An 18,385-nucleotide genomic window follows, 5' to 3' on the forward strand; every position below is an offset into this window, starting at 1 on the left:
TTGTCTCCAGAGCCGACCTGATAGCATCAGTAGAAACAGGAAACCAAGCACAGTCAGCTGGTTCCGACAGGAGCAGCACCCTGCCTGGGTTAGCTTTGTGCTCACATTTTCCAGTGACAAGAAGGAACAGCAGTGAGCTGCAATTCAACAGCCATGTGCACATTGCAAAGCCCACAGGTTCACAGAAAAAAAAGTGCACTTTCCAAACCATGCATGTGTAAGTGACAGAAAGCACAGCAGTGTGCCTGTGCTGCCATACAGAGAATCCTGGGCAGAGAGGAATCTGATGAGGTTCAACAAGGGCAAGTGTGGAGTCCTATGGCTAGGGAGGACTAATGAGACACATCAGTACAAGTTAGGAGCTGAGCTGCTAGAAAGGAGCTCTGTTGTGAAGGAGCTGGGTGTTCTGGTTGACCAGCAGTGTGCCATGATGGCCCAGAAGGCCTGGAGTGCCTTGCACAGAAGCATGGCAGCAGGGTGAGGGAAGTGCTTCTCCCCTCTGCTCTGCACTGGTGAAGCCACATCTGGAGCAGTGGGCCCAGTGTTGGGCTCCCCGGTTCCAGGCAGACAAGGAACTGCTGGGGGGAGCACAGTGGAGGGCTGCAGAGATGGGGGGGCCTGGAGCATTGCCTGGTGGGGAAAGGCTGAGAGCCCTGAACCGTTCAGCCTGGAAAAGAGAAGGCTGAGTGGGGGGATCTGATCATGCTTATCAGCATCTGAAGTGTGGAGGCCAAGAGGATGGGACCAGCCTTTTTTCAGTGCTGCCCACCAACAGGACGGGACCAGCCTTTTTTCAGTGCTGCCCACCAACAGGACAAGGGACAATGGGCACAAAGTAGAACACAGAAAGTTCCACACAAACATGAGGAAGAACTTCTTTACTTTGAGGATGACAGCCCTGGAACAGGATGCCCAGAGGGGTGGTAGAGTCTTCTTCTCTGCAGATATTCCAGGAGGTTGGACTGGAAGATCTCCAGAGATCCCTTCTGACCTCAATGATTCTATGATCCTGGAAATGGTTCTCCAACTGAGGGGAATCTGAACTGCATCTGTCCTCCAGGTGTTTCTGAGAACATCACCATGCCCTTGCAACACTGCTGTAAGCCAGCCAGAGCATTCTCTTCATTCCCCTATCTCAGACTATTTGCAGCAAGTTATTCACACCAAAACGAAACAAAAACTGCATTTTTGAAGATCCTAATTAGCAAACAGGTGGGCTGTACTTGAACAATATACGAGAGAGAAGTCAGAATAAATAAATAATTACCTGTGCCTGACATTCTCCTCTTCCTCGTCTTCTTTGAACTGCTTGGCCTCAGGTTCGCCACTGTTCTTATTCTGGAAGGATGAGAAGTTATGTGTCAGCCTCAGCCCCTGGAAATACCATGGAGCAAACAGGAGCCCAGCACAGGAACCCTCCCCATGGCAGGCAGCAACACACAGCCTGAAGTTATGGCTCAATTAGGACACCTTGAAATTAAGCCTGCCTTCCTTTTTCCTCCATTTCGCCTGTCCAAATAAACGTTAGAACTGGCAAGGAGAATCAAATCCTCCCCTCAGAGGCAATCACACCATTCAGCTTTGATATTCCCCTTATCACTGAGCAACTGCATCAATTCAGGGAGAAAACAACAGGCTGCAATCAGTGACAGAGCTCAGGAACCTCACCCCACCTCCGCACTGAAACCTCGCAATAAAAGAAGAGCTGAGAGATGAGGCCACCAGGCAAGGCAGAGGAGAGCCAGCAGTACCCTCAGGAGAGCCCACAAGTACCTTGTGGCCATTTTAACAGGCTGCAAAACAAACTGACAGAAATCAGAGAGCGCTCAGCAATGCAATGGGTCTGATTTCAGCCCCTGAAACTCTGTGCTGTAACATAACCAGATTTCTCCCAAACAGCACAGCAAAGAAGCACATTTTGCACCATCCATACTCCACTAGCAGCTCACCAGTCATGCTACTAGCTCTATTATTACCCAGACAAGTACTGAGCATTAACGAGTTCTGTTTGGCCTCCCACTGATGAACCAATTCCATTCAACTGCTGAACAAAGTTTATTCAGTGGCAAACATCTACCCATGCATTACACAGTACATTGCTATAGGGAAGGCAATATAAAAGCTTTAAAATTCTGTTCTGCAACCTGGGTAAAAAAGAACAGACAACACTGGGAGTGGAGTCAGGCTTGGTTTGCTTTGGGCTCATCGGTGAATGGAGCTGTTCAGGTTCAGCTCCTGTCGGAAGTGCAAGAGAAACGGTTCAGCCTTTCTAAAAACAAAAGGTCATTCCTACCATCAATATCCCATTCAGTTTACTACTCCGACAATCAATATCCCATTCAGTTTACTCTCCCTGTTTGAATGCAGGCTTAAATTTTCCAAAGCCCATCCTAACTTCCCATCACTTGTGCAGCCATTGCTTGTTCAATGAAGAGCTCTGCTGAAGGAAAGCAAGGGCAGCGTGCAGTGGCTTCTTGCTGTGAGCTCGTGCTATGCCACGCTCAGCCAATGTTATTTCAAGGTGTGGGAAGTGCCTTCTTTCACTTTCTCATCCCTTTCATCTCCTCACACTCTGTACACACACACGTTCAGCCTACATCCTCCTCATTCTTGTTTGTATTTTATCTGCAAGGTTTATAAGCACATCCTGAAATACTACAGAGACATTTGGCAACAATATTCACACCAAGCAGTGGCTGTTCTTCCCACCACAAGCCTGCACATCCCACAGCACTGCATATCTTTCTTTTTCCCCATAAGCTGAAATAACTTCTTATTCCCTCCTCCCCAGCCATAGGGCTTTACACTTGCTCTTGCTGAACCTCATGAGGTTCCCCTCCAGCCCGTCTAGGTCTCACTGAATGGCAGCACAGCTGTCAGGTGTGGCAGTCACTCCTTCCAACTTCACATCAGCAGCAGCATGATAACCATGGACCAGCATGGCTCAATGTAACACTGCATCTCCAGCTCATTCCTCACACAGCTGCCCTCTGAATTTTACTCCCTGCCATCCACTGCTGCTGAGGAGGCTCTATCAGACAGATCACAATGAAAGCACAACACAAATGAGGTCTGAAGCAACCGTCTGAAGTCAGGCCTCCCCCCCAGCACAACAAATTCGTTCTGCCTCCTCATTTGCAAAGCTGGCTGGAAATGAGATTTCAGTTTCATAGCACGGTGATGAAACCCAGCGCTAAGCCACAGGGTAGAGTGAGAAACGTGACCAGGGGAACCCCAGCCTCTGTGCAAAGGCAGTTTGTCACAAGAGTCACCTATATGGGTTGGTGTGGAAAGGCTGGATGGCTGCTGCAGGGCTGGACGGCTGCTGCCTTTCCAACTGCCAGCAAAAGGCTCAGCATTTCCAGCTGCACTCAGTCCCTATGCACAGCTTCTTGGGATGCCTTTGAACTCACGCAAGCTGAGAAAAGGCAAAGTGGTGAGATAAGGGAGGCTTACACCCAGTGCTGAGTGCAGGGAGCCATCATGGGTTTCTAAATGTACAAATTCAGGCTCTGAATCCATAGCTGGTTCAAAGCAATCCTCATGTCTTCACCTAGGAGCATGAAGGAAAGATCCCTCTTGGCATGAAGGCAAGATTCCTCCTTCCTCGCTTTCTCTCCTAAAAACCAGCAAAAGGCTGGAGTCACCAGAGCTCAGTGTATAAGCAAGCCAAACTCCAACAGAAAGAAAAGCGTGCAAATTCTTAAGGGAATAGCTACCTGCAATCCTTGGATCTGCATCTGAAGTGTTTCACACCATGACTGCTCTCATGCACAGAGCCAGCGGGCACAGCTGTACCTGCCCATCTGTTCCAGCACAGAGACAGCTCAGGCTGCATTCACCACAAATTAACAGGGTTAAGGTGTTAAGCTTCCCTGTTCACAGCCCCTTGTCTGAGCACTGCTGAAAGATGGCAGTAGCTAGAGGCTGAGTGGGGAAATAGCATTCCCTGGGCATTCTGCATAGTGCTGAATGACAAAGCCACTGCTGCAGGAGCAGGGGAGCTTCGGGGTGGGGATGCAGCACAGCAGCCAGGGCTGCACCAACAGGGAGCACAGAGAGCTGGAGGGCAGCAGAGCTAGCAGCACGGCATGGGACTCAGCTCCACAGCCATGTGCTGTGTCGGATCTCATTACCACAATCATTTATTGATACAGACACAGGCACTCAGATGCATCTTATCTCACAGCTCTGTGTTTCACTGCCACCCCGGCTCTCTCCTTTCTTCTCTGCCCTTAAAGGATCGGTCTGACAGCTCAAAGGACTTCAACACAGCTGCAATGTCTTTGGGGTTCTCTGTTGTTCTTGGAGACCTGCCCCTTTGCCATCCCCCTTCCAACCCTGCTGTCCAACAGCTGTGTCACAGCCTTCATTTCTTCAGACAGGAAGCACTCCTCCTGGCACAGAGCTCAGCCTCATCACCACCTCCTGCTCCAAGCATTTTAAATCATTTCCCTTTGCTCGCTGGTGTTCTCCCAGGTTTGCACCAATTCAGTTTTCACCGCTTTTCACTTTCTACTTTTTCTGATTTAAAACCTCAAGGCCAAAAAGGGAGCTGAAAACAACCCCCTGGTCGTTTCACTCTCACAATTCCTCTTTTCAAGGCGAGGTGTTTGCTACCAGCTGCACCTCCCAAGATTGGAGACCCAGCCGCGCTCTGTGAGAGTGTTTGCGGGCAAACAAAGTCACTCCCACCCTCCAGTCTCTGCAAGGAGACAGTCATAAGATAAAGCTCCAACATTAAGAAGCTTTCTCTTGCTTGGAGTCTCCCAGCTATTTAATTTGCAGACATGGCAACTGGCAACCCCTGCCCCATAGCTACCAACCTGCAGACTTCTGCTTGCCCGATTCCCACTCTTCACAAAGAGCTCTGAGATGAAAAGAATCTCATCCCCTGCCTGTTCAAGGCATAAATCCAACAAGATTTGCATCAGATTGTACAAAGGAGGGTGTCAGCTGCCTCCTCCAATACCTGCAAGGCACAGCAAACTTGACAGGGGACAAGTTAGCAGCCCAGGCTCCCAGCAGAACAAGGGTGAGAACTATGTGATGCCTGCCAGGCTGAGAGCCTGGGTCCTGCACAACACAAGCCATGGTGTTTGGTCAGCATAGATGCATTGGTTTGCTTTCCTCCTTGCCAGCAGCAGGCAGAACAAGGAACACATCTGATAGCCTCATGCAGTCAAGATGGATGCTGACAGCTCAGTAGAAGCACTCTGTAAGCACAGACAAGCATTACACATAGCATATTCATTTTCCCTCCAGCAAAACCAACCCTACCTGCAAGAAGCTTCTGCTCTGAGCAATCAGAGAACGTTCTGAGAAATGCTAGGCTTCCCCCTGGGCTTCAGCACATTATCATGACTTTTCCCTTCCTGGTAGGTGTCTTCACAGCCCTTTGGTTCATTCTCCCATAATAACAAGGGAAGCAATTTGCTTTGCATCGTGTTTAAAGATTTAAGGCCAAAAGGGATGTTCAAGTTGCCTAGCCTGACTTGAGAACACTTCTGATGTGGGAAGTCTCACCCAGCCATCCCTCCTCATCCCAAAGACATCAGGAGGAGCAGCTCTCCTTCCTGCAGCAGCAAGATGAGCAATGGGAATACTGGGTACACAAGTCACAGGCCCCCAAAGCAATGCTTCTGCTGGGTGACAATCCTCCATTGACAGCCACTGAGCAATCAGTATCAGTTACTTGTTTCAGAGCTGTAATTTTGCAGCAGCATGTTGTGCAATACCACTAATCCTTCACTAAATCACATTTACATGACAAAAATGACACTCCCTTTTTCCTCACTTTCCATTAAATGCATTGCAAATCACTCTTTTCATCCTTCTGCTCCACACTGACAGCAAACTGCCTTCACCCAACTTACCCATTTATTTCTAAGCAGTGGTGTTTTATTAGCACTCTTCCAGTCCTTTGAAACTTATCCAGTATTCAGAAAAAAAGATTTAAATCAAAACACAGCAGGCTAACAATCTCTTCAGCTGATTATTTTAGGATTCCTGGGTGCAAATTACCTACAACTGCTGATTTAAGTGTTTTTGCTGGATGTCTAACATCCTCTCATCACGCTGGTCTGGAAAGCAGCTCATCATTCCTCTATGAGGCAACCGTGTCACTTAACCCCTTCCCAAATAACACTTGATAAAGTCAAGCTTGTATTTGTTTCTTTCTTTCCTTTCCAATGTCTTTTCAAAGTCTCTGTCTGAAGGACTGCTTGCCCCTCTGATCAGACCTGGCCTCTCTCCCACATTCCAATAACCATACTGCAATGGTCTGATACCTGCCTGCATCTTCCAGCACACCCAATCTCCTTTTCCATTCCCCTCCAAGCCTCAGAAGAGCTGTTCTTCTGAAGCCCCCAGACCACTCAGCTGGCCCTGCACACCCACACTAAATGCAATCCAGCAAACCTTCAGCAACCTTAAAAGTCAACACAATGACCTCACAGTTTCTCCTCTTCCCAGAGAGGAGGGAAGATGCCTACCAACTTATTTTCCACAGGGATTGACCAGATTACTAAAGACCTCCTTATCTTTCATCTAAGGTCTGGTTGCGTTATCATAGAGTGGCTTGGGTTGGAAGGGACCTCAAGGATCATTAAGTTCCAACCCCTCTTCCATAAGCAGAGCTGCCAACCTCCCCATTTAATACCAGCCCAGGCTGCCCAGGGCCCCATCCAACCTGGCCTTGAACACCTCCAGAGATGGGGCATCCACAGCCTCTCTGGGCAGCTGTGCCAGCACCTCACCACTCTCATAGTAAAGAACTTCCCCCTGATATCCAACCTAAATCTTCCCTCCTTCAACTTGAAACCATTTCCCCTCGTCCTGCCATTATCAACTCATGTAAAAGTTGACTCCTCTCCTGTTTGTAGACTCCCTAAGTACTGGAAAGCTGCAGTGAGGTCACCCCGCAGCCTTCTTTTCTCCAGGCTGGAGAAGCTTTGGAGGAGTTCAGTAAAGATCAGTGCTGGAACAAAGCAGGGTTGACCTCTCAGTGCTCAGCCAGCCAAGCTGGTGTTCAAAGCAGCCCTTCCTCACTTCTCATTCAGCACCCAGGTCTCATTTTCATTATGAAAACATCACCCAGGTACTGAGCATTCACCTTTTTCATGGTTACAACCATGGTTTTCCTCAATTTCTTCAACCTCTGCACATAGTGGTCAGGTCAGCCACACAGTGAGGATTGAGTCACAGTGTCCTGCTAGGAGCACGGCACATGCTGGTACTTTGTGCTTTCTGCTCGGCCAAGATTGCAGCTGAGATGCCCTTGAAGCCTGGCAAGGTAACCATGCAACCTCAGTGCCCTCTCAGGATGTTTAATGCCAGCAGCCCTAAGAATGCAAAAAGCTACGTCACAAAACACTCTGCACGTCACCAAGGTTTCCATCAGTGATAAAGCTTAAAAATGAATGCTAAAAGGATCTAATCAAATTGTGCAGCAAAAGGTTCTGAACATAAAAATGTCTTTACAGTATATTCAGAACCTGAGATTCACCAGTGTTTCTCAAAAGCTGTTTGGAAGCCAATTGCTCACAGCAATCTTCATGGTAACTACATAAAACCAGGCCTGAGCTCCTCTGACCCTGCAGCTTTTTCCATAGTGAAGCTTTAATCCTGGTTCAGCCCCAGCTCGTTACTATGGGAATGGTTAAATCAGCACAACTTCACGTGAGAAACAAACACAAGGAACAAAACTGCCTGAAAATTAAACACCTTCTTTCATGACCTCGTTGTGGCCTTCCAGTGCTTGAAGGGAGCGTATAAACAGGAAGGGGAACGGCTGTTTACGAGGGTGGATGGTGATGGGACAAGGGGGAAAGGTTTTAAACTGAGACAGGGGAGGTTTAGGTTGGATATTGGGAGGATGTTTTTCCCCCAGAGGGTGGTGAGGCACTGTAACAGGCTGCCCAAGGAGGCTGTGGATGCCCCATCCCTGCAGGCATTCAAGGCCAGGCTGGATGTGGCTCTGGGCAGCCTGGGCTGCTGCTTGGTGACCCTGCACATAGCAGGGCATTGGAACTGGATAATCACTGAGGTCCTTTTCAACCCAGACCATTTTATGATTCTACGACAGTGCCTCCAAAATACAATTTTATTACTTTTTTTTTTTTTGCAATCTATAATTACATTGTTTATGCAGCAAGCAATCGCAAGTATTTCCTCCCTTCCAATAAGCCACAACAACACTGAAGTGGCTGCGGTTTGCTGTTCAAAAATACACCCATTTTGACAATTTCAGACCCTGTGTGCTTGCACTTTGAGTGTGGCTCTTAGCCAGCAGAGCTTGGTGAATATTTCAGGCAGCAAACTGCTGTCCCCCATGAGATCGGTGTCACAAATGCTCCCCCGAGACCAGAACCACAAACCTTGTATTGAAGACAGCAGAGCAAAAACATGAGTCTCACAGTTAGATGCAGAAAGCTTCAGCAATAAGAGCACTCCATTGCAAAGCTGGAGCCCTCTTCCAGGCAATGATGAATCAGAAAATTGCACATTAACTTCTCCATCCCAACACAGGAGGAACATTGCTTCTGCTTCCCATGAAGGTTGGAGAAGAGCACCGAGATCACCACGTCCAAATGTCAACCCATCACCACTATGCTCACCAATCTCCTACCAGGTACATCTCCGTAATTCTGGAACACCTCCAGGGACAGGGACTCCACCACCTCCCTGGGCAGGCTGTGCCAATGCCCAATCATTCTTTCCAAGAAGAAATTCTTCCCAATTTCAGTTCAACACAACATGAGAAGCAAAACCCAAGCACGGCTGAGCCCCAAGGTGCACACACTCTACCAAGCAGCACACGCTTCAGATTAACTCTGGACCCTTCTTGAGTTTGTCATAACTCATTCTCCATCCTCACTCCATTATTTTTCATGGCACTGATCCACATCATGGCAACACCAGATGCTGCTCCAGCATTGCTGCCACCTTCCTAGGGATGTCCATGCACCCTGGCCTGCATAAGGTGCTCACCCTTTACTGGGAGCTCTCTCCCAATCTCTATGCCAAGTCCTACCAGCCCCAGTGCCAGGCTTTCCTTCTTGTGTGTGCATGCTCACGGCAAAGCTACATCCCTGTTGATTTACAAAGCATCTAATAATTGATATTGAGAATTAAAGCAATGCTTTGAGAATGTATGAACCTGAAGTCGCTCCCCAAAAGGAAGCCTCCACCAGAATCGTCACCTCAAATATTCATTAGGGACAACTTAGTATCTTGCATACAATGGCACTGGAAACCAACCATCCTCTGCGTGGACACAGGAATGCAATTCAAGTGTCTGGAGACGCTTGAGCAAAGCATTACTGCCCAACTCCTGGTAACAGAAAGTTTTATGGAGTTTACAGAGGAAGCACTCAAGCACTGCAGCTATCCCTCTTGGAACAGCAGGGCTGGCACCAGGAGGAGAGCCCATCACAATTCATTCTGCCAGCAACAAAAACCCCTCCACGTGAACCTAGTCTATCAACTACATATTTGCAAGGCTCCTCAGCAAGAGCTGCTGATGTACAGCACCTAACACTCAAGAATCATCAGAATCTCTCCAAACAATAAAGCCTCTTAACTCCAGCACTAATTCTCCCTGTTTGAGTCCCCATCACGTCATCCTTGCTTGCTCACTATGCGACCTTTCTATTGCACAGAAGAGGGGAGAAACCTTTAAAAAAGAAACAAAAGCACCTATTAGTGATATTCAAGCTACCTGTAGCAGGTTTGGACAATGCTCCAGTTATCTTGGAGAACTGGATAGGTTTTTTCCCCCGACGAGGGAGGGAAGAGAAAGCCAGGAGGGCTGGCCTGGAGTTGAGAGACATTCCAGTGGGTTAATGTGTCACCTCTGTTGTTCCAGAACAAAAGCAGAAGCAAAACCAAACGCTACACATGAGCAGTTTCATTTCTCCCAAGAAGCAATAGAATCAAAAAAGAGAGAAAGACCACAGCCAGGCTCATGCTTATACACCAGGACCCTGCTGAGGGAAGAACATCCATGCATTAAGCTTTCCAGTTCCATATTTATACCAAAAAATAAAATAAAATCAGCAGGCATTTTCACAAATGTAAATCACAGCTTTGCACACGCTAATTACGCAGCGCTGCTTGGGTGCAAGACAAACCTCACTCTGCATTTTTGCAGTTGATGATTAACCTATTTTCTGGAGTCTGTTTTTCCCCTTCATAAATTAAACAAAAAGGCCATGGAAAAGCAATGCCAGCAGCACAGGCACCACTCCCCAGCCATGGTCTTCCCTGCACCTTGCATCCGACTTTGATCTTGCAGGCAGAAGGATGCTGGGGGAAACACACTCATGGAGATCACCAGGACCATCCTTGTTAGTCTGATAAATTGCTTGGAGGCTACAAGGGTACTAAACGACGTTTAAAAGAAAACATTGCTATTACTGAGCAGCAGCCTAATGTACAGATAGCTAAAAGATGGCCCAGCAACACACAGACATTCATTCACGCTCTTTACGACACATTATTCCAGCAATGAGATTTTAATTTCCCATCCATGAAATTAGGGTGTTTCAGTACTACTCCAGAGATATTCTGAGGCTGAACAAGCACAGCCTTATCAAATTGTGATGACATAAGAGGTGCAACCCAGGTTTTCACATCTAGCACAGGAGTAATTGGGCATAGCAGGGACATGAGCTTTTAACAACTGTAGTTCTGTTCCATGCCCCATGCAAGGTCATGGTCAATGGAGCCCCTCTAGCCATGCACAAAACAAAATGCTGAACTGAAAAGTAAGAGTTTCTTGCAGATATCCTGGCACAAAGCTTTCTGAGGTTGTTATGGGGCAGTGGTGAGGCCCCCTGTGTCCAACACAACAGCTTATGGTCCATAACTTGGCTGGAAATTCAGTTAAGGGAGATTCTGGATTTGGATGGATGTTCAGTTCAGGGTCTCAAGGTTTTAAAGAAAGGTACATGGAAAAATGGAGCTTCTGCTCTTCTCCAAATTCCTCATATAGCCACAAATGAGCTGAAATCACATGGGAACGAAGAAAGATTCCTCTCCTACCTGCATCCAAGAGTAAGGCTGCAGGATGAAACTAACCCACTGCAATTCCCCAAACCAGGCACAGGCTGGTGAAAGCTCAAATCGTGCAGAACAAAGTGTTTCCTTCTCCCATACACTCCTGTCCACCTGCAGTATTTGATGCATTGTACATAATAGATCAATACTGTTCTCTTCTTGCTGGAGAGCTTTTAGTTAGCCATCTGCTAGCTTCTCTATCGCTGCTATCAACTGCAGCTTTAAGAGGGTGGGTTTAAATCAGACATCAGGAAGAGATTCTTCACCATGAGAACAGTGAGCTGCTGGCACAGGCTGCCAGAGCAGCTGTGATGCCCCATGCCCACAGTATCCAAGGCCACAGATGGGGCTGTGAGCACTTGGGCTGCACAGCAGCTGGGCAGACTCTAAGGTCCCTTCCAATCCAAACTGTGCTGGGATCCTGCAATAATCCCATCACATTCCATTACTTCTATGTGGGTTCTGGTTTAGAAAAGAAACAAGTCATCTTTCCAGTACACCAAGCCCAGCCCCACCTGCAGAAAAGCCCAGTTCCCACCAGCCCAGCTCAGACTGCTGCCCTCCAAGGTGACCATACCACCACCACCCATGTCCCCATCCAGCCCCATTCATTTTTGCTGGCCACACCTCACCTCGCCCCATGGGAAACCACTTCAAGGACTTGCTCTCCCACAAGCCCTAACCCAAACAAATAGAACAAAAGGAGACAAAAAAAGCCTCTTAGCTTCCTGAACCAGCTCGTACCAGGGTCACACACAGGCTATCAGCTGGAAAGGTACAACAGGTCATCAGACCAAACCCAAAACCCACAGTTTCACCAATGCACAAAATCCAGTGCTTAAAGGTGGGCATCCTCCCCACATGCCAGCTCCAGGAACCAAAGCAGACAGAAACCAAGCATTTCATATTCCTGCTGGGTTGGTTTCCACCCGATCCCATTGATCTGAAGCTCAGTTCCCCAGCCCAGCACAGGACCTAGCAGAGCTGGCTGACATCTGCACAGAAACATCTTGGGAATCAGAGCAGAAGCAAAGAACTTGTCTTTATTTGGCTCCCTTGCATAAAACCTGGCAAACAGCGCTCAGAGGAGCCAGCTATTACTATCACTGTTTGTCACAGCAAGGAGCTGGGAATAAGCAGACATGAATTTTTGACTATGCACATTCCTATGGGAAACAGATGCACTTTCCTATCCCAACAAGTGCTCCTCGTTCCACGGGGCTGACAGCAGAGGTGTGCAGACAGAACACTGCTCAGCTTCAGGGCAGGACAAACAAAGCGAGATCTTGAGAATGCACTGCTTTTTTAGATTTCTCTATTCACAGAATCATCCAGTTAGGAAAAGACCTCCAAGATCACCTAGCCTAACCACCAACCCACCATGCCAACAACGTCACTCAGTGTGACATCCACCCTCTTCTTGAAAACCTTTGGGGATGGTGACTCCACCATCTCCCTGGGCAGCTTGTTGCAACAAACAGCTGTCTGTGCGTAGCAGGAAAGAAAGAGCTGCCTGCAGTTTGCCTTGCCAAGAAGCACTTCCAGCAAGCTCCAGATCCCAGATAATTGCAGAAAGGCTTTGGTTGAAAAGGAATCTCAAATGTTTTCCTGTTCCAACCCACTTGCCACAGACAGGATTGCCAACCACTACATCAGACACCGGGCCAGGCTGCCTAGGGCACCATCTAACCTGACCTTGAACACTTCCAGGGATGGGGCATCCACAGCTTCCCTGGGCATCTCACCACAAAACAGTGCCCAAGCCCTGCTCACCCTAGAGATGAGCAACAGTTCCACAGACCCTGAGGCAGCCTGTGGATGACCTGCTTCTCTCCACGTGGCATATTACAGCAGTGCCTATAGCAGCTCCAGAGACAAGAGGGCTGAGGAGTGTTTCCCAAAGCCATCCACCCGCTCCCAGCTGCCTGCCTATTTGTGCATTGCTGGTGGAAGCACGATCATTTTGTCTGCAGGCTTCCATCTCCAGCCATTCGAGCACTGCAGCGATAGTTTATTACTTTCCTAATAAAGCCTGAATAGAAATGAAGCCTTTGTAGCCCTAAGTGTGTGCTTTATTCTCGCTGTAATAACCTTACTACGCTCTGTTTCCACAGCAACTGTTTTCTCAGCCACTTCATCCCTCTGCTTCCAGGAACGCAGGCTGCTCGCTCCACTGACATAAAAGCCCAGCAGAAAACACGAGGAGGGCAGCAAGCCAAGCTGTAGGGCCACAGACTGTCCTGGACAGGACCGTGAACCATTTGGTCACTCATTGGCACTCATGAATTCACCGACCCCAGGAACAGCAAGGATGTGACCTGCAGGAAAAGGAGCGAGAAGCAAGGGGAGGTAAATCTCTTTGGTGCAGTCCTGCAGAGGAAAACGTCAACCCTGTGGCCTCCCTCCTGCCTCCCTCATGAGCCCATGCAGGCGTGGAGGGGCAGGGAGCCACAAACCGAAAGCAACGTTGAACAGAAACAAAGGACTGGGTGTGAGCCAAGCTGATTTTTTCAACGTGATGCATGATACAGCCACAAAAGCTTTAGTAGCAGCATGGGGATGCAAAGAGGAAAGCAGGTGGAGGTGCTTCCTTCCCCACCACACGCAGTCTGAACGCTGCAGTCCCATCGGGAAGGCTCCCGTTTTTCTCCCTCTGGCTTTTCAAGCTCTGCTTGAGGCTTTCTGGCCAAGACAGCAAAATAACAGCTCTGTGGTTGTCACACTTGTTTGGTTTCCAAGGGCTTAGTGGAAAGGCCCCTGCCCTGCTCAGGTCAGTCCATACATGACCTCGCAGGCCAGGTTGCTCCATACAGTGTACCGCTTTACTGATGGCTCCCTCTGGAAAATGAGTGGCATTCCCTTGTGCCACGACAGCAGATATTCTGCTCTGAAAGGATAGGAACAGGCAGGCCATTTAAATGGGAGATTATCTCAGAGGGGATCCCTGGCATTTAGCTGCAATAATAATCAAACACTGCCTGAGAAGAGTTTAATAGCTGCAAAGCTAAACACAAAAGGAGGAAAGCCTGCACGTCCATGGTAGCATCTATCCACGATTGTAAAGGTCTCTTTGCCTCTTCTCTTCGTGCCTTCACACAAAATTCCCCACAGTCCCAAGCAGTGTGGATCCCTGCAGCACAGCTGAGGATGCATAGCTGGAGCCAAGGTATCTCCCTACAGGCACTGCTGCTGCTTCCCCCCACACCTTGCTTTGCACAAAGCAGTGGGAATAACCTGAAGCTGCCACGCATTGAAGCTTTAGGCACAAAGCCATAACTATCCCAAGAGAGACAAGAACAAAGGCAAAAGGAAGAGTAGTGTGTCTTGTCATACGTGCTGCACAAGATCAAATTGAAAAGAGCCATCTGTGTGGGTAAAATCTGGATATTTACAGCATTTTCTTATTTCAGCTTGTCCTTAGCTTTTGGCTGGCCTTATATCTCTGCGCTGCTTTCACTATCAGCCCTGATTACACCTTCCAAATGCCTTGCTGCTAAAGGTCACTTGATTATTGCTTATTAAAGTGTCCTTTGCAGCTGCCCCAAATCCACTGAGGAATGCACTTGCTGCTTAGATCAGCTCTGGAGCCTCATTTCTGAGCCATGACTGCAGCTTACGGGCTGTCTGAAGTTCAGATACGTTACTTTTCCCGTCGGCATTTGTATTTCAAATCATTTTCTTCCAGCTGAAAACACATTACCCTTGAAAGGCTCCCAGTTTGTGCCAGACCAGCTGAATAGCAAGAAGATTTGCATTTGTTGTACTTCTGGAACAGAGGGCATCGGGAAAACAAGCATCAAGCACCAGGTGGAAAAAAAACCAAACCACCTAAATGAAATTGTGAGTTGTCAAAGGAAAGAAAAGCTTTGGAAGCACCCAAAGAATCCAAAATGGAATCAAACACTTACATGGAAATACAAGTTTCCAACTGGCCTTTAACTACATTATTCTTTTTCAGCAAACACCCCCTTGAATTCAACCACCATTTTAAAAGCTTAAGAGCTCAGGACCACGCTTAGGACTCACCCAGGGGGTGGTGATGCACTGGCACAGGTTGCCCAAGGAGGTTGTGGATGCCCCATCCCTGCAGGCATTCAAGGCCAGGCTGGATGTGGCTCTGGGCAGCCTGGGCTGCTGGTTGGTGACCCTGTACATAGCAGGGGGTTGGAACTGGATGAGCACTGTGCTCCTTTTCAACCCAGGCCATTCTATGATTCTATGAAGCTTCATTCCCAGTAACAAGTGTTCTTTCAAGAAGAGATGCCAAGGGAAATTCCTGCAGGAACTGCTGTAGGTTTACATTCAGCAGAAGCAGGCAGGACTGCTTTCCTTCTGGATTTGTCTCATGGGTAACTGAAGTACCTACAGAACAAGGAATTTAGGGATGAGTTCATTTATTTGAATGTTAAATGAGATTTCCCCAAAGGAGAGCTTACACATGGTCTTCCCCAGCCACATTGCAAGCCAGTGCCACAGAGCAGCACATCCCTCTGGAGCTCCCACTATCAGCTGGAGATGAAAAGAGGCTCCATGTCACTCAGCATTTCCAAGGAGCCATTCAAAAGCTTGAGTAAAAAAAGCCATAGCAGGAGGCACAGCTGGGACTCCAGTGCTGCAGATTAAAGGAGCCAAGCTTTCAGCACCGTGGTTGGTGTTGAAAAGGAACAGTTAATCGTTTTTCCTTTTTTCCATGGCTTGAGATGAAAAGAGAAAAATTATGTAAAAACCCTCTGTCCATTACCATGGCAATGCAAAAGTAAATCAAGATTAACGAGCACCAGGGAAAATCGGAGCTTATCGACTTTCTGCCCCTTCCTGCTGCCTCGGCCTGAGCACTTCACACTCAGTGCCTCCTGCTCTTCGTGGAGGCCCAACGCTGCACCTCACAAGCTGGATTTCCATGGGGGAAAAAAGCACTGTGAAACCTAAAATCTGGTGGAGAAAAGCAGAGGAGCAAAGCGCCTCTGAGCACATCCATGGAGCTCAATTCACCCAGCCAGCTCGCAGCCGAAACCTCTGTTCACAGTGTCACAAAGGCAGTTGTAGGAAGTTTCCTCTCAGCACTGTCCCTCACCACCCAAATGAACACAATAGCAAATGTGCCACAGCATTTCCTCTCGTTTCAACAGCAGGAATTATTTCGACAGCTCCAACAGAAGAGCAAAGCCAGGTTACATGCAACGGCCAAGACAGAGCTCACCACCACTCCAGTATCTACAGCTAAAAATAAGCAGCTGCAGGGAAAGCACTCAGCTCCTTGCAAGAGATAAGGCGTGCACTTCTTTATTTCACTAATTCTTTGCTCTGCTGGTGCTATGCAAAATGCCCTTCAAATCCTTTACTAAATATATATATACACACAGACTTCACTGAAACTAAACTCCTAAGCATTTAAGACACTGCATGAGTGTATTCAAGCCAAATGAGAGGCCTGAGATCTTCCCTCTCCCCTCCCTTGAGCTGGACTCGATGATCCTTATGGGTTCCCTTCCACACTGCACCAGAGTGTCCATCTAGCTCCAAAGCAGCAGATGTGGACACATCAGAGTGCTGGTTTCAAGGGCAACCTGTGGGTAAGCGTTTCATAAATACAAATAACTGCAGTTAATTATCAACTAGTTTAGCAGAAAGTTGCTGGTTTTTGCATGCTAAGGTGTGGAACTGCAACAATCCTCAGCTTTCCAGATTCAGAGAGGTTCAGGAAATCAGGCTTCTTTGTGTTCTGCTTCAAAACAGATCCTTGGCTAATGGTAAGAAACAGCTACTTACCATTGTATTTCACGTCTGTAGAGTGAGGTCAAAGCTCAAAAATCAGCGAAAAGAGGGGAAAAAGTCTGAGAAACATAATGTTCTAATCTGATTTTCAGCCATTAGGCAAGAAAAAAAGATATAGGAACCAGCAGATAATCAGGGTTTACTACACAATACAAGGATAAAGCCTCAGCTTTAGGTGATAACAGCACAACAAGCCTCGGGCAAACACAGCATTGCCAAACCAGTTCAACACAAACCTACATTCAGCAGAAGTCTTCATTTCCCCCACTGCTGCCCCTCAAGAGCTGGCATTGCTTGTTTCTCACTCCCTTCCAAACCAAAAAACCTTATGCCGGGAAAGACCAACGTCCCTGCGTGACTTCCACAGAGCTCCCAGCAAAAAAAACTTGGTGGGGTTTTCCTGTTCATTGAAGGCAACAGTGAAAACACCAGCCAAGCCTGGACCGTGGAACTGGCCGGCTTCAGAGAGCTGTTCAAACATTCCAAACTGGCAAAAACGTGCACAGCTCTGCTCAGTGCTGCACAACTTCCCGGCTCGCTTCCTCTTCCCCAGCACAAAGTTTACCTTCATGACAACTCCCAGCAGCTTTTCCCATGGCTTCCTGCAGGCTTCCAGATAAAGGCTGCTGGGTTTGTTTTCCCTCGCTTCGCCTTCCTCTGTTTCAGATTTGTTTGGGTGTAACACAGGGATGGACAATCCCAGAGCTGGCAGAACTCTTTGAGATTCCTTCCTAAATCACTCATCCCAAAGCCAGCCTGCATGACATCCTGACACCCAGGGAAGAATCCAAGGGCTCCAAAGCACCAAACAAAGCTTTGCTGCCATCCAAGAAGGTGAGACAGATGTGGAAACTTGGGAGCAGCTGCTATGAGACATTCTGATCTGACTTAGGGAGGAGAAGAAAAAAAGAGGAAAGCTTGCAAAGTAAAGATTACACTCAATTTGAAACTATATTTCTTTGCCAGAACAGGAAGTAATATTCTGTATGCCAACAAGTCAGAGCCACAATGTGATTACGTGCAACTGAAAGCCAATTCAATTTAAATTTAGGAAGGAAATGACCTCTCTGATGCTGTACCTGATTCTGTGTATTACCTTGCAACTGCAAACTTTGCTGTTGCCAAGGCTGTGCATTTAGTCTGGAACTTCAGCATCACCTTGTGTGCTATTTTAATCACATTTATATAAGCAAACATCAACTGACACGAGCCTCACGTGGAAATTATGCCCAGAACCCAAAGAATCCCAATTTTTATGGATTAAAAAGAACATTTCCTGGCAATAAATAAAAACACAGCACACAAGAGGATGCATCAGGCTTTGATACGCTTGGTCATTACCTCATTCATTTCCTCACTAATTGGGAAAAGATGAGCATCACCTTCAAGCCAACACTGAGTGCACCGAGTAATTTGCAGAGCAGAACAGGAAGAGGTTCCTTGTTTGACCTCAAGCAACGTGTGAATTGCAGCACCTGCCCTCCTGAGAGCCCAAGCACTGCACCATCAAGGCAGGAGAACAGCAGCAGTTCCCATCTTCTCCCCTTTC

The 18,385-nt window shown here is 47.8% G+C and overlaps 1 protein-coding gene across 1 annotated transcript in view; it reads right to left on the reverse strand.

Annotated features, from left to right (window-relative positions):
• CCDC12 (coiled-coil domain containing 12) overlaps positions 1-18,385 on the reverse strand; it is a 34,449-nt gene that overhangs the window by 11,513 nt on the left and 4,551 nt on the right. The window contains exon 2 of the mRNA XM_048951855.1: positions 1,268-1,338. Coding sequence (XP_048807812.1) covers positions 1,268-1,338 — 71 coding nt within the window. The remainder of the gene's footprint in view (positions 1-1,267; positions 1,339-18,385) is intronic.

This window comes from Lagopus muta, chromosome 7 (genome assembly GCF_023343835.1).
Source record: "Lagopus muta isolate bLagMut1 chromosome 7, bLagMut1 primary, whole genome shotgun sequence".
In the NCBI taxonomy this organism is placed as follows: Eukaryota; Metazoa; Chordata; class Aves; order Galliformes; family Phasianidae; genus Lagopus; species Lagopus muta.